We start from the raw sequence: 16,838 nt of genomic DNA on the forward strand, positions 1-16,838 counted from the left end.
GGCTCTTCCCTGAGGCTCTCCCTCAGTTCGCACATTCACGCCCCCTCTTTTTTACCGAGCTGCATCCGCCCTGAAAATCATATTAAGTCAGGTGATTAGTTAGAGTAGGCCTATTGTCCTAAATTGTGATTAATATTACAACGCAAATGAATATGGTCAATGTCTTATAAATATATATTGTTGAGTTGAAAACAAAAAAATTAAATTATGGACCGAATGGTGGGAGGGGACCGCCAAGAAACCTTAGCGGATTTGGATGGAAGAGCAGAAATGGGTCCTGTTACTTACTACCGCAGTAAATTTCTGAATCTAATTTATTCGATGTAGATGTGTATTACTCATATTTCTCTATGCACACTTGCTCCCCACCTGCTTTTATGGGCTATTTGTCATATTATTTAAAGTAGAAATACAAACCAAACATAAGTGTACCCAGGAAATGGCTAGTGTCGTTTAAAAACTCAAGAGGAAAATTAAAATACGGTATACAGGCCTAATGTACGCGGTCATACAACCAAGAAAAAAAAAGAAAAGCCTTATAAATTTACATCTTAATACGTGAAATACTTTTATAAACTTTTATTGTTATTTGCTTTTTCTCAGTTGGCCTATATTATTTCTCTGTAAAGCGCATAGGGGCAATGTGCAATATGCGCTATATAAATACAACATTAGAAACCCTATGGTAATTGCCTAGGCTAGTAATAAATACTAATCGGTGTCGGATCCAGGAATTGAAAATAGAATTGGCTCAGTGAATCACTTTCACAAATAGAAGTCCACCACCTCATCTCTACCGTACCATTGATGGGGATGAGGTAAGATATTTCATGAACCTGGACCCCGGGCTCCAGGGGCCCACGATCTACAAGGGCCTCGCTCCCTTATACAAAAGCTGATAAAGCAATGTATACATAAAAGTCTAGGTTGAAAGTATTTGACTACTGCACATTATAATTTAGAATTGGTAAAAAGTCACTTATACATGCCTAACACCTGTCTCTTATACACATCTAGATGTGTATAAGAGACAGATATATATACTGTATATGTATATATATATGTATATAGGCCTATATGTATATATATATATATATATATGATATATGAAAACATTAGTTTGGGAGCTATGCTTATTTGTTGTCCTAATAAATAAATCATCAAAGAAAGGCAAATACGATGTTGAAATAAAGAACATATTATGGTACATCGTGTAGCATAGTTGTCAACGAATGTTGTCCTTTTAATAAATAAATACATAAATAAATAAGACGATTATACCTTTCGTTTGTTATATAAACGTCGATATACAACCAAGATTTTTTTTTTAAATCCTTGTATACTAATTATAACCTTTATTATAATATTGATAATATATCCTTGTATACTAATTTCATACTATTAGTATTACTATTACTTTTGATTATTTAGATTAACAAATCATAACCGTCATCATCATAATTTCAAAAATAATATAATTCTTTTCCACATAATTTAAAAGGGTCATTTGTAATATGAAATAAATTATAAACATTCTTTGTTAGTTTAATATTTTATAAAATCGTGATTGGTATGGAAACACAAGCGAAGATATCGAATAAATTGAAAACAGATGAATTTAATAATAGCGCTTAGTTTGCCCTATTTTTCTGATGTATTTTGTTATTTAACCCATGCTAACTGACTCGTAGGATCTTGTGCACATGTCTCTAAACTCACGCCAGAGTGAGTGAACGGTCACCATAGTCGATGACGGCTGCGAATAGATGCATATCCAATGTCAAAGTTCATGCCTGCTTTGGTCTCATCATAAAACTGTTTTGTGTTGGCCCGCAATACTGCACTACAATATAGAAAAGACATTGTATCCGGGTGGAGTTCTTTTCAACAAAATGTAAATGTATCGTGAAATGGAAAACAACGACAAGAGAGTAAGATGATATCCGTCGTTAAAGCAAAATACTTTACTGTGTATGTTGATTATTAACGTGTTCCTAAACGGTATCCGGCTAGACAACCTTATACCTTATAATGATTATTGACTTAAGGTAGCGGTGATTATATGAATCTTGTCAGTGCACCAGCAAGAATGGTGCTTTTATTCCTGTCGATTAGAGAAGTGAGTTAAGAAAAAACAATGTTTCCGCGTTTAATCTGGCTGTTGTTCGTCTTCAATTCGATACATACAGGGCTGCTTATTGTATCAGAAGTCAATATTTCCAGCTCATATCCGAGTAAGTACACTGAGATTATTCAATTAAAGTATTAAATTTTATCTCTCACTATTATTATTGACCGACATCACGTACTGTAGTAGCTGTAGTGTTACAGTCTGTGAAATTCTTTACTTGCTGGATACAAACGGAAAGTATAATTGAAGTATTGGAGACATCGGAATGATAATAGGCAATATATAATAATGACGAATACAATTGTAGGCCTAGGTAATAATCAATCAATTTCAAATTGTCAATGCTATAAATAGTATATCAAAGTAGCAATTCCGAAACCGTTGTAAACTGAAATTGCTTAAATTGCTTATTTCATGATTACCACTTACTTTTATGATTGTATAATTATTTTGTTTACATTATTATTCTTATATATATATATAGGCCTATATATTTATATATAATATATATGTAATTAGTAATTATATATGATATATATATACATATATATACGTATATATATATATATATATATATATATATATATACATACATACATACATATACATACATATTTAGCGAAGTGGAAATAATTATGTACTGGTAGTACCTACCTAACAGGGACAGATACAGATTTTTCCAGGGTGGCGCAAGGTACCTCTTACCTACATGATTTCACACTTGGTTAGTGATGTTTTTTTTTAAAAGTAAACTTTGGCCACGATTTATTTTTTTTTAATTATTTTTTTGCCAGATAAACAAATAGAAAAGAAAATACACTATAGGGCCTTAGTAGGCCTACCGTGTTGTGAAATAGCCAGGGACAAAATGACCACGCGACTACTACGCGACTTCAACTGCATGCGCCATTCACCATAATATTCTCTTTATGTGTTAACATGTACTAAATGCATATAAGGTCTATCTTCTAGGCCTACATGGATTTAGCTAGATAGATCGGCATTGCCATCAAATCATTGATATTAAACAGCAACAAGTTGTTGCATACCTCATCGCCGGCTAACATAGAGCCTAGCCAAGGCGGTCTAGCTAGCCATATATATATATATATATATATATATATATGAATCATCAAAGAAAGGTAAATACAGTGTTCGAATAAAGGACTTAATAAATACATCGTGTACATAACACACATTTTCTGGATATTTGAATGTATTACTTAATAATAATAATAATAATATGTCATTCTTATATTATAGCGCTTCGTGCCTTTACAAGGCCTCTAAGCGCTTCGCATTACTACCTCGGTCATTGGATCAAACACATATGGAACACATTGAAACACCAAATTAAATAAGTAAATGAAATTATATTATCATTCCATAAATTGCAGCTAGTACCGTAATCAGCGCAAATATATTTGTTTCTAGCCGTACTTATTGTGTAATGGAGTGTATCTGGTGGTATTTGAATCTGTTTAACCATGAAGCCTCCGTGGTCTAATGGTTATGACGCTCGCCTTGACAGCGAGAGGTCGCAGGTTTGAGTCCCGCCAGAGGAATTTTACACAATTTCTTTACTCATTTATTTAAAGGACTACATTCGTTGAGAGCTATGCTACACGATGTATTTATGTCCTTTATTCGAACACTGTATTTACCTTTCTTTGATAATTTATATATATATATATATATATATGTATATATATAAATATATATATTATATAATACCACAATATGTCTACGATTTTACCGTTATCAAAAACAATAAGTATTATTAGAAATGATAAATAATAGAAACAAAGGCATGATAATGTCATATTTCTGAAAACACATATCGTTAACTGTACATTTTGTAATCGTATTAAGCATAGCAATCGACGAAGCATTAATTCTTGATCAGTTGAAAAATAGTGTCTCTGGCGAAATTCGAACCTGCAACCTCTCGCTGTCAAGGCAAGTGTCATACCCATCACGGAGACATATACTGTAGGGATAGATACGTGCATATCTAGCCCTCAGGCACTTTCTGTTATACAACTGACTGAAACATTGACACATAGTGGAGCTACATATAAACTAGAAAAGCTTTTATATTATACATATTATATATATATATATAATATACATATTTATGCATATTATATATATATATATATATATATGCATAAATATATGATAGTAATTGTTATTGTCGTGATGGAATAGACAATAACTGGATTTGCGTCAGGAGAAACATGTATAGGTGTATTTTTGTATAGGTGTATTTTTTCGCAATTGTTTTCAAACGTACTGAGTATTCATTACATTTCCACGTCAGGTAGGGCAAAATTACACATATACATGTTTCTCCTGAAGCAAATCCAGTTATTGTCTATTCCATCACGACAATAATAATTGCTATCAACAATGCAGTACCCGCTGCTTACTTGGACTCGAATTCAACCCTGGCCATCAGGCGCCAGCTCGGTGGTCTTGAGGTATGATGCCAGGCTAGTGATCTGGAGATTGTGGAATCGAGTCCCACCCGAGAACAATTGTTTTTCGCAATTATTTTCAAACGTACTGAGTATTCAGTACATTTCCACGTCAGGTAAGGCAAAATTACACCTATACATAAATATATGCATAAATATACGCATATATATATACATATATATATATATATATCTGATTTATATATATATATATATACATATAATACATATATATATACATACATATATATATTAAGGCTTATATACGTACCTGTATAATATACCACAATATGTCTACGATTTCATTTCTAACGTTAGCAACCACACCACCTGGTATCATCCATGGGTTTAAATCTCTTTTAATAAGTTTACATAAAGTTTTTCGTTAAATAATAGTTGTTTTACTTTTTTTTTTTTTTCTTTTTTTTTTTTTTTCATTTTTTTTTTTTTTTTTTTTTTTTTGTAGATCATGGTATATCAGGCCTGATGTTACCATCAATATTGATGAGAGGCGGTTACAATATTTATTAGACTTATAAGCCATTATACATAATATAATAATAATATTCTCTAAACCAATGAGTACGGTAATATTAGAAATGAATAATAGAAATGGAGGCCATTTTTCCGAAAAAAAACCCCAAAAAAAACAACATTTCGTCAACTGTACATTTTGTCCACAGACTTTCGCCGACAGATATTAATAATGAATAATCTCCACTTTTTTTTCTTTTTTTTTTTTTGGCGAATTCGGAAATCGCTGTTGGTAAAAAAACGAACAAGCCGTTGACAGGAAGGTTATTTTTGACAGAGGTTTTACCTTTCTTAATGCAAATTCGCCGCCAACACGGAATGTTGCTTTCAGTCTTTTCCGCTGATGACATCCAATTTACCGACCAGCGTTTTTGTCGGCAGATGTTTCACGGACAGTTCAATTTAATGGCAGAAAATGCTACCGAGACGACATTTTGTAGATTTTCCTGTTCGTCGGGAGATACTTTCCGACCTTAAAAACCAGTATTTCGGCAATTGCTCAGCTACAATTTTAGGTTCAACAACATTGCAGTTTGGCATTCAAAAAGGGGTGACGTGTATTTAACGCCATTTCTGGCTAAATAAATTTGCAAACGTTCATGCAACGTTATTTTCTGACAGATTTCTACAACGACCACAATGTTCGCGAATGCTTATGTGCGTGTGTGGGTGTGTGATTGTTGGGTTGGTGATTTTTTTTTTCTGCTGTCGTCAAAACGTCTGTCGATCAAAAGGTATCTCGTCTTAATGTTTTGGAAAAAAAAATCACTGTAAGTAAAAACTCTTGTTTGCAAAGTGCAACCGTCGATGCATTTGAACAGCGTTAAATTTTAAATTTATATATAATCGTCCAAAATCCCAGCATTTACTCGCCCGTCTGTGACGAAACATAAAAGTGTTTGCAAATACCGTACTCGCGCGAATAAGCGTCCGGGCGCTTAAAATATTTTTTTGCACTTTCTGAGGGGCGCTTATTCAAACGGGGCGCTTATTTAAACGGGGTGCTTATGAAAACAGAGAGGAGGCGCTTATAGAAATAGATGAAACTCGAGGGGTTCTTATGGGAAATTATTTTAATAATTAAAAATTCAAGAGGTACTTTTTGAATGAAAAAAAAAAGATTATATATGGACATTACGAATGGTGGTTAGAAAAGATAATCGTCCAGAGAACATGGCTCATAACAAGAATGCGTGAATATTTACATAACAGCAAAATAACAGATGCAATTAGTGGTGGGTAGTGGTAAGCTTGTTGGCCATCGGCCGATTGAGATTAGCAGGATGGCAGAATCATTGTATTTTTCTTGAAAACTCAGATGAGAATGTGCTTATAAGGTCGAAAAATGGAAAAGAGGAGTAGGACTAGACATAGACAGATATGTAAAACGATTAAAGTTGGAAATATACTGTATGTCCAGGGATCGGAGCACTCTGTCCAAGAGAAATATCCTCATTTTGATATTGGCTGAAGAAGAATATGTTTCCACTCTACAGCTCAAATCATGCCAACAACCACAGTCCCAGGATTGATTGGATTATTGACTTGCTAAAAAGAAAATCTTATTAGGGGGCGCTTATTCAAACGGGGCGCTTGAGGGAAATTTTCACGTTATTCGGGTATTCAAACGGAGCGCTTATTCGCACGAGTACGGTATATTAAATAGTCCACAAATCGTTCTAAATATACCTTTCCTGAGTGCCAATCAAACTTAACTGACCAATCAGATTAGTGACAAGAATACAGCATGTACAACAAACGCACGTATTGTCAGTAAAATTGTACGTGTTTACGTACAGTATATTTACGCTACTTTTTTGTATTGTGGGATCTTACCAACAAAATCCAAGGGGCGGGGTTTAGGGGAAAGGTCTATTAAGTTTAAATTTTCAGTTATTCTGTCAACATCACGTGACTGAACTATGGCTCACTCGTGAAAAAGAATGAATACATCTATTGGGTCATGTCACCACTATTAATTGAAATTTACCCTTTCATGTATATAAATTCATAAGTAATCATTAATTTTTATTAACCTCGTCAAGCATAATTAAAAGAAGTAATCAGTTTCGTTTAGTTTACAGAGGAGTAGCATAGGGCATTTAAAGAATTCACTGTCGACAACATGGCGTTCTACACAGCACCAAACACACACATAAACTTACAAAACACTATCGTATATGCTCGAAATAAGCACCGCGGCGCTTAAAAATTGTTGGAGGCTTGAGTACAGCGCTTATTCGAGAGCGGCGCTTATAAAAAAAAAATATTGGCGTGTCGCTTTCATCTCACGTATTCCCGTAGTTCAGTAGGCCTATCATAGGTTCATCGTAAATAAACGTTTAAAGAAATGGTTGTGTCTTCATTGTGTTATTCATTCAATTTAACACTGTATACATTGTATTTTAAACCCTGTTTCTCAAAGTGTTTCATTACACATGGTGTAACTCTTATTCGAGAGCGCCGCTTAGGGAAGAAAATTAACAAGGTTGGTGCGGCGCTTATTCGAGAGTGGCACATTCGAAAGCGGTGCTAATTCGAGCATTTACGGTAATTGGAATGACTAACAAATAAAAATGACTCAAAACGATTACAGAAAGTTAATATGTTTTAAGAAATTCTTAAGAATGTTTAACTTAAATTTCCTAATGAAACCAAACTAGCCCAAATGAAATGCATTTCTGGTCTTCAGATTGGAACCAATCCTGTCGGGATACTGAATTCGGGAACAACATCGGTTTTAGCACTAAGGTGGTCTATAAGTAAAATGCTCCATGTCCAGGTTTGTGTTAATATTGTGGTTCAATATATCTTTATTGTAAATGATGTTACAATCTCATTTCTATTGTTTTGTTCCAGATTTGTTTATACAATACTAATAAATACATTTTACGTTTCTCTAGGTTGTGGACCGTCTTACTACCAGTGCAACAGTAATGACCAATGTATTCCACAAGAAAATGTGTGCAATTCTAACTATGATTGTAAAGACAATTCAGATGAGGAATACTGCTATTGCAAGGAAAATCAATTCCGATGCGTATCTCCAGGAATGTGTATCTCAAACACTTGGAGATGCGACGGAGAACATGACTGCAAGGACGGTAGTGACGAGATCGGTTGTCCGTGCGAGAAAGATCAATTTCGCTGCGTCGAGGACGCGTTTTGTATTGGCAATGAGCTGTTGTGTGACGGGAATTTCAATTGTAATGATAAGTCAGACGAAGCAAACTGTGTAGCCTGCTCCGGGACCGCGGTAATGTGCGAAGACGGCACGTGCCGCCTCAAATGCATACAAACAGAGATAGTTGAATGTAAAAAACATCAGTTTCTTTGCAAAGACCACAGTACGTGTATCAATGATACCAGTGTCTGCAACAATATTGCCGACTGCTCGGACAGTTCTGACGAATTTGATTGCAACTGCCAGGGCGATGCGTTCATGTGTGAAAATGGGCGTTGCATATCTCATGTGCATGTATGTGACACGCAGTTCGACTGCAGTGACAACTCTGATGAAAAGAATTGCGAGTGCTTGGAAGATCAAGTCAGGTGCGAGGATGGCCGATGTGTGAACATAGACTCACTGTGCACGTCAGACTGCAAAAGTGACTTACGATCTTACCAGTGTAAATGTAAAGAAAACGAATTTCAATGCAATAAAAGTAAAGAATGTATTAATTCTCGTGAGGTATGCAACGGTCATCACAACTGCAAAGACTCGTCAGATGAGTGGGATTGTCATGACGAATGTGACCCGCATAATAAATGTTTTGATGGCAATGGATGTTTCAAAGAATTAGATAAATGCGATGGAAGAAAGGATTGTGAAGATGGTTCAGACGAGCTTAAATGCGACTACACATTCACCTGTCCTGACGGTAGAAAATTAAGGAAATATTTTGTATGTGACGAAAATGTTCACTGTGAAGACGGGTCAGATGAAAAGAATTGTAAGTTCACCTGTGGTAATGGTGAGACAATAAAAAAGGAGCGAATATGTGATGGTCATTATGATTGTGTAGATCAAAATGACGAACGGAATTGTACTTGTCACGAAAGTGGTCGCTGCCCAGATGGTCTATGTATCGGTAGTGGCGGAATTTGCGATGGCGTTGTCTTTTGTGAAAGTAAATACGACGAACGCAACTGTCCGTGTGATATGAGAACAGAGTTTACGTGCGCTAACGGTCTATGCGTCGCTGGATCATTTGTTTGTGATGGACTTAATCAATGTGGAGATTTCTCTGATGAGAGTTTAGCTAACTGCAGCTGCACTGAAGAGCAGTTCGAGTGCGCATGCGGGATGTGTATTCCAAATCCTAGAAGATGTGATGGTCAGCCACAATGTCCGGATGGAAGCGATGAGGAGCGCTGCCCGTGTCTTAAAAACCAATTCACCTGCGATGACGGCACTTGTATAAACAAGGTTTGGGTCTGTGATCTCGCAACTAATTGTCCTGACGGATCTGACGAGTCTGATTGCGGGTGCACTAAAGACGAATTCAGGTGTGGGGACGGTAGTTGTATCGACCTCCGTTACCAATGCAACGGACGCGTTGACTGCCATCGTGATTCGTCGGATGAGTTCAACTGCACGTGCGGTCAAGGAGAATTCAGATGTGGGGACGGTGCATGTATTGATATCAGACTTATATGTGATGGCACTCCAGATTGCAAGAATGCCAGCGATGAGCGTGTCTGCAACTGCTCTAAGAAGGAATTCGATTGTGGGGATGGAAACTGTATCCCAATTGGGCATAAATGTAATGGCCGAATTGACTGTATAGATGAGAGTGATGAGATGGAATGCAAGTGCAATGCAAACGAGTTCCACTGCCACAACTTTAAATGCGTTGCAGGCGCGTGGATATGTGACACTGTCGACGATTGTGGAGATCGAAGCGATGAAGTCAACTGTAAATGCAAGGATGACGAGTTTAGATGTTCAAATCGGATCTGTATGGGAAAAAATACAACCGAGGCTAGGATTTACTGTCCTGATGATGGCTATGATGATGATGATGATGATGAGGATGATGATGACTTTTTTCACAAAACACGTAGGTCATTTATCATTTTCTTAATGCCTCATTGCTTTCTTTTACCTTTCATCACAGTAATCGTTTTTATTATTTATGTGTTTTATTACTGTTATTCATCATTATCATTCATCACAGTATACTATTATAATAATACAGGCTATTATTATTATTATTATTATTATTTGTTATTATAATAATCATTATCGTTATTATTATTTCTATTATTACAATTCATCATCGTCATCATCACTATCAATGTTGTTCTTTGTTTACTGTATAACCTGTGAATTTTTTTTTAATTTTATTATTTGTTTATTTACTTTTTTTGTAAATTGAATTGTATGGATTTTTGTATTGAATCAACTCGTTTTATATGATTTGTTTTATTTCTGTTTATAGATGTGGCAATTACTGATGACTCAAATCTAGAGATGTACATACCACTGGGCCTGTCTATGTTCCTAGGCACAACGCTGGTTACAGTACTTCTGCTGTGTCGGTTAAGAACAAAAACCAAAATAGTCGGTAGGCTTAAGCATAATACTTCCATTGATAGTGTAGTGCTATGGACTGAACTTTGTACACGAGTCCTTGGTTTACATCCACTGTTTAATTCACATAATAATACTTGATTTATAAAAGAATCACCATGGATACTGAGTCATTAGACCTACGGATCACCTGTTTTCTTAATAACCATCCTAATTCAAAAAAATGAGTTAAAAACATAGTAATACAGTAATAGGCCTACTGTATATTGTAATATTGTAATCCAGTGTTTCTATTGTTTTTATTATTATTATTATTATTATTGTTATTATTATTACATTCTTGAAATATAATCTCAAGAGTATATTAATATCTCGATAGTACTGTGTAATGATAAAAACAATAATAAAAATAATATCAACATAATATTTAATATTTATTAATAAGAATAACAATAATAATAACAATAATAATAATAATAATAATAATAATATTAACATAATATTTTATATTTAATAATAAGAATAACAGTAATAATAATAATAATAATTATAATAATAATAATAACATTAACATTAAGATTAACATCAACATAATAATTATTAATGATAATAATTATAATAATAATAATAATAATAATAATTATTATAATAGAAATAACAACAGCACTAAAATCAATAAATAAAAAATAATAACAATAGATATAACAATATTAATTATGATTATGATAATAATAACATAATAATTAGAAGAATAAAGAGAATAATACATAATACTAATGTCCTATTATAAACCGCAAGTATTCATCTCAAAGAGTTATGTGAAGGGTTTGATTAATGTGGACAGTACGTATTGACGCAATCAAACGCAGGCCCATTAGGTATACCTGAGGACGCATCTTCATCATTACTGTTTATGAATAGGATAAGTACAATGTAATTGACAAGTTAGATTATAGATCATTCACTTTTGGTTTGAATTGAGATTTGATCGATGGTTAATTGTAAACTCGTTTATGTAATTCGTTGTTAAAATGCTGACGCGCTAATATATTAATCACTATTTAAAATGATAGGCCCTACTCATTAAAATGTTTACTAGTTGGTGGTAACCACTGCTTGGTATGTCAGTGCAATTCTAAGTAGTCTAAATGATTCATTTCATGTATTATATGCCATAAGTTGGAAGCATCGTATTACTATAACTTATGCATGATGTATTTATTAAAACATTGTATACAAGATAATAAGATCATCCAATTAGTTTCCAACCGAATCCTCTTACACACTTAAATATACAAAACCATTAGGCCTATTACAAAATGAGGATTAACAATGAGCTTGCAGTAATGTAACTCAATTAAAAAATATACAGTATACCGTATCATTTAACAGTGTAATATAATTACTGCTTATCAATTCGATTTAAATATCTTGTCAACTGAGGCGATAAACTCAGATATTATTACTATAATAATAATAATAATAATTATTATTATTATTATTATTATTATATTATTACTATTGTCATTATTACTATAAATTATTATTATGATTATTAATATTATTATTATTATTTTATTATCATTATTATAATTACTTCTATATTATTTTTATAACATTTTAAATCAGCGAATTCTTTTATAATAAGCAATAACCAGCCATTCACATTTTTTTTTCTCTCAGATGAAAACCCGAGTATCGAACTTCGCCCATTTCCTGGCAGAAGGTATGTATCTTCGCCGGTTCGAGATTTAAGTTATGCAAACCACGAAATCAACCGGAAACAGCTTCAGCTGGGAGATATGCTGGGACATGGGAAATTTGGCGTTGTACATCTTGGTAATCTTCATTTGTCAAGGACAAACATGCAGGTGGCGGTAAAGAGCATTGGACGTAAGACGCTTTATTTTAGATCACAGACCCTATATACGAAGTATTATTATTATTATTATTATTATTATTATCATCATCATCATCATCATCATCATCAACATCATCATCATCATCATCATGATTATCATCATCATCATCATCAATTATTATTATTATTATTATTATTATTATTATTATTATTATTATTATTATTATTATTACTATATAGAGTCTGTAGTTTGACATTGTTTTATCCATGGGAGGATGTTATGTTATATAAGTGTAATTTTTATAGGGGAATTTAGGAAATAATATTAGTCTATTATTATTATTATTATCATATTCACGTTAATCATCGCCATTATTACTAGGCCTATATGTTTATTTCTCGTACCATTATGGTGATGACGCCAACGATGACAACAGTGATGATGATAATTATTTCCGCGTTGGTGGTAATCACTTGGGTTGAAAAAAAGATGACAAGGCCCCTTTTTTCCTCCAGTTTTTATATATTCAAAAATCTTTATCTTATTAACCGCTTTCGAGTTTTTCATCAAATGTGTTTCGTGTCTTAGAAAAATGAGTTATACAACATATTCAAAAAAATTTCCTCCGGGGCCGGGATTTAAGATGCTCAGATCCAAATTGAAGCAATGAACAAGTGAATTCTCCACTCAATTTTCATCCTGTTTTTTTATTAAAAAAAGATTATATTGGTCCCTTTACAAGAAAGGGTCCTTAAAAACAAGGAACTATAATTGATTCCCTGAATTAATTTTTATTTAAATGGTGCTTCAATAAAACCATAGATTAGATAGAGAAACGATTTGTACATAAAATATACTTTTGAACAATTTCAAATAGCATGCAATTTGTATTTCATTTAAGCATGTACTTCCTCTAATTAAAGTAGTGGTTAAAAGGGACAAATCTGATAAAATAACATTAGGGTTGTTTCTGAACATACACACATCCTGTTAGTATTCCTGATAATGACATAATTTATGCCGAAATATTGAATCCCGACACGATGGCGTGCATTTCGATACTTGGAGTATGTATTATACTATCTTTCCTACTGTTGTCGTGTAATCTAATGAATAATTCAATAATGGTTTTTTTTCTTTTTTCTGTTTTACACAATTAGTGACAGCGAGTCAGGCACAAAAAGTAGACTTTCTTGATGAGATCAAATTGCTTATCAACATTGGTAAACATCAGAATATAATCTCCGTGTTGGGTTGCTGTATTTCTGATGAGCCGTACCTACTGATAACCGAACTAATGAAATACGGTGATTTACTTGGGTTTCTCCGAATATGTAAAAAGGTAAACTGAGAAGGATACGTGGTCAAACCCCCTTTTCCAGTTATGATTCATTAAGTCTACTGCGGTTATTAGGTAGTTTTCGCCGCACGACGTTAAGCTTAACGTTAACAGTGACGTCATAATTTATTCATCTTGCGTTGCGGAGTACGTTAATTTCAGGATTTTACGTGCTGGACGTGCGTTAGTTACGGTTTTGCGCATGCGTATTTCGATTTGTTTACAAAAGGGGCATTGCATGTTGGGTACTAACGTTAAAGTTAAGGATAACGTCGTGCGACGAAAACTAGCTATTAGTCACTCTCTTACACTTTTTTTTTATACGAACACATTTATCAAATCACTAGGCTGAAATTACTTAAAAATAAGAACAAATTGAGGTTTAAAAATATATAATATATAGGCCTACATATATTTATAGAACCTTCTAAATAAGTAAGCAATCTAGGTATGTGTATGTTTGTATGTGTGTATGTATGTAAGTATGCGTTTGTGTGTGTATGTATGCATGTATGTCCTTAAACATGTAGGCCCTATTTATCTCCTTTACATAATTTCATTTAATTTACCTATACATGTAATAATTTGATATTTATTTTTCTATAACTACTATTTTACCATGGCCCTGAACTCTCGAATGCCTTACCAACTCCTGTTATCCATTTGAAATCGAAATATTTGTTTAAATCAGCTTGTAAAAACATTTCTTACAGTTCACATAATAATAACATTATCTTATTTCTTTAATTTAACTTAACAAAACTTGCTAGAATTTAAGAGTCATTCCAGTTTTTGAAGTTTTAAAGTTATATAATAATTATGTTATTTGTTGAAATAGTGGTAATAAAGCGATCCTATGAACATTTTATCACTTTTTTACGTGCAAATATTTTAATCCATCAACCTACTTATGTCTGTACTTGTCTGTCTGCAGGTCCGGAATGGTCAGTACATGGATGACACAATATACAGCATCAAAGAGACTGACATGTTCAACATAGCGAGACAGGTTGCGAGAGGAATGGTAATATTTCTATTGAACTTTAGAAATTAGCAATAGTAGTATATAATCTTCTATCAGATAACTACCATCTACAGTACAGCAAATTGCTCTATGATTAGCATTAACATGATTGTGCATATTTTAGTTAATACACGTAGAGAGTGCATTAATAAACGTTGTTTTATTTTCTACTTGTCGCACAAATATTTTTATATAATTATATATATATCTATATATATATATATATATATATGTATATATATATATATAGGCCTATAAATACATACCTTATAAACACAAATTATTTATTATTATTAATATCAGTGGAACGGACTGGGATTTATACAGTTTCGGTCCCGTATCTAATCGACAAGCGTCGAAAGCCTGCAAGCGCTCGTAATTATTATTATTAGTATTATTATTATTATTATTATTATTATTATATAATTGTTGATACTATTAGGCCTATTATTAATAATATGTATATTATCATTTAATATACGCATTGAATGGAATTGCTCCAGGTTACATCCGTGAGTTAATTTCAGAATACACCCCTTCGCGTTCGCTGAGGTCAGCTGATAACTACCTACTGTCAGTACCTAAAACATCCACTGCGTATGGAAGGAGATCTTTTGCTGCGGCAGCACCGGCAGTCTGGAATAACTTACCAATCCTTATTAAGTTTTCTCCATCAGTCAGTATATTCAAGTCACAACTGAAAGCTCACCTGTTTCTTAATTAAATTTGTTATTATTGTAATTATTGTTATTATTATTATTGTTACTATTATTTAAGTGTCCTATCTTGAAATCCCGGCCCCGAAACCTTGACTCAGAAATACCGGGTTGGTGTCTGGTGGGGGATAGTTTTTACCATATTGTAGTTAAGTGAACATAGTTATGGTCAATCTTGAATTAAATTAAATTAAATTAAATTAAGAATTGTAAAGCGCCTAGAGGGATCTGTGATCTGTTAGGCGCTATATAAATACGGTATTATTATTATTATTATTATTATTATAATTATTATTATTATTATTATTATTATTATTAATAATAATATTGTTGTTTGCTATTGTTTTTTCATATGTTATTATTATTATTACTATAACATTATTATTATTAGTAGCAGTAGTTGTATTAGTATTATATTGATATCATTATTATTTAGAGTAAAATTATTAATATTAATATCATTGTTTTTATTATTATAAATTATTATCATCATCATCATCATTATTATCATCATAATTTTGTAAGTTACTAACATTATTATTATCATTATTTTTAGTAGTATTAGTATTATTAATTACGGTACATTATTATTTAGAGTAGGATTATTTTTATTACTATTATTATTTTTTTATGATTATTATTGTTATTATTATAATTATTATTATTTTTATTATCACTATTAATTTTATTTTTTTCTCTTTCTCTTTTGTGGAGTTACCACGTATTTATTTCATTATTTTTTTTTACAAATTTTTCATAACAATGTCAAAACATTAAATTAATATCTAATAATAAATAATATAATCATATATAAGATCGAATAGTACATGGTGTATAGATTAGTTGTACAAAATTTTCAGCACAATAGTTAAATAAAATAAATCTAAATATAGCCCATTTTATTATTATTATTATTATTATTATTATTATTAATATTATTATTATTATTATTATTATTATTATTTATTATTATTATTATTATTATCAACATCATCACCATCATCATCATCATCATCATCATCATCAACATTATTACCGGTATCGTCATTACTATTGTTGTTTTATACACATTATTACGAAGACATCATCATGTTTACTTCACAGGAAGTATAGCACAAAACAGCAACTGTACATTCAACTCCATATGATGGATGCTTTAGTCCTATGGGAGCCAGTGAATATCCAGAATGAGATAATAGGTCTCTTATACACATCT

The 16,838-nt window shown here is 32.5% G+C and overlaps 1 protein-coding gene across 1 annotated transcript; it reads left to right on the forward strand.

The window, feature by feature from the left end:
* Positions 1 to 1,814: 1,814 nt before the first annotated feature.
* Positions 1,815 to 14,936, forward strand: LOC117105328 (low-density lipoprotein receptor-related protein 2-like). The gene is made up of 6 exons (XM_033246449.1): positions 1,815 to 2,234; positions 8,049 to 10,208; positions 10,590 to 10,715; positions 12,365 to 12,574; positions 13,704 to 13,885; positions 14,817 to 14,936. Exons 1-6 carry the CDS (start codon positions 2,138 to 2,140, stop codon positions 14,934 to 14,936), a joined length of 2,895 nt encoding a protein of 964 aa, XP_033102340.1. The 5' UTR covers positions 1,815 to 2,137.
* The last annotated feature ends 1,902 nt before the right edge of the window (positions 14,937 to 16,838 follow it).

This window comes from Anneissia japonica, unplaced genomic scaffold (assembly GCF_011630105.1).
Source record: "Anneissia japonica isolate Jap-2015-1 unplaced genomic scaffold, ASM1163010v1 scaffold287726_len2788222_cov184, whole genome shotgun sequence".
Lineage (NCBI taxonomy): Eukaryota > Metazoa > Echinodermata > Crinoidea > Comatulida > Comatulidae > Anneissia > Anneissia japonica.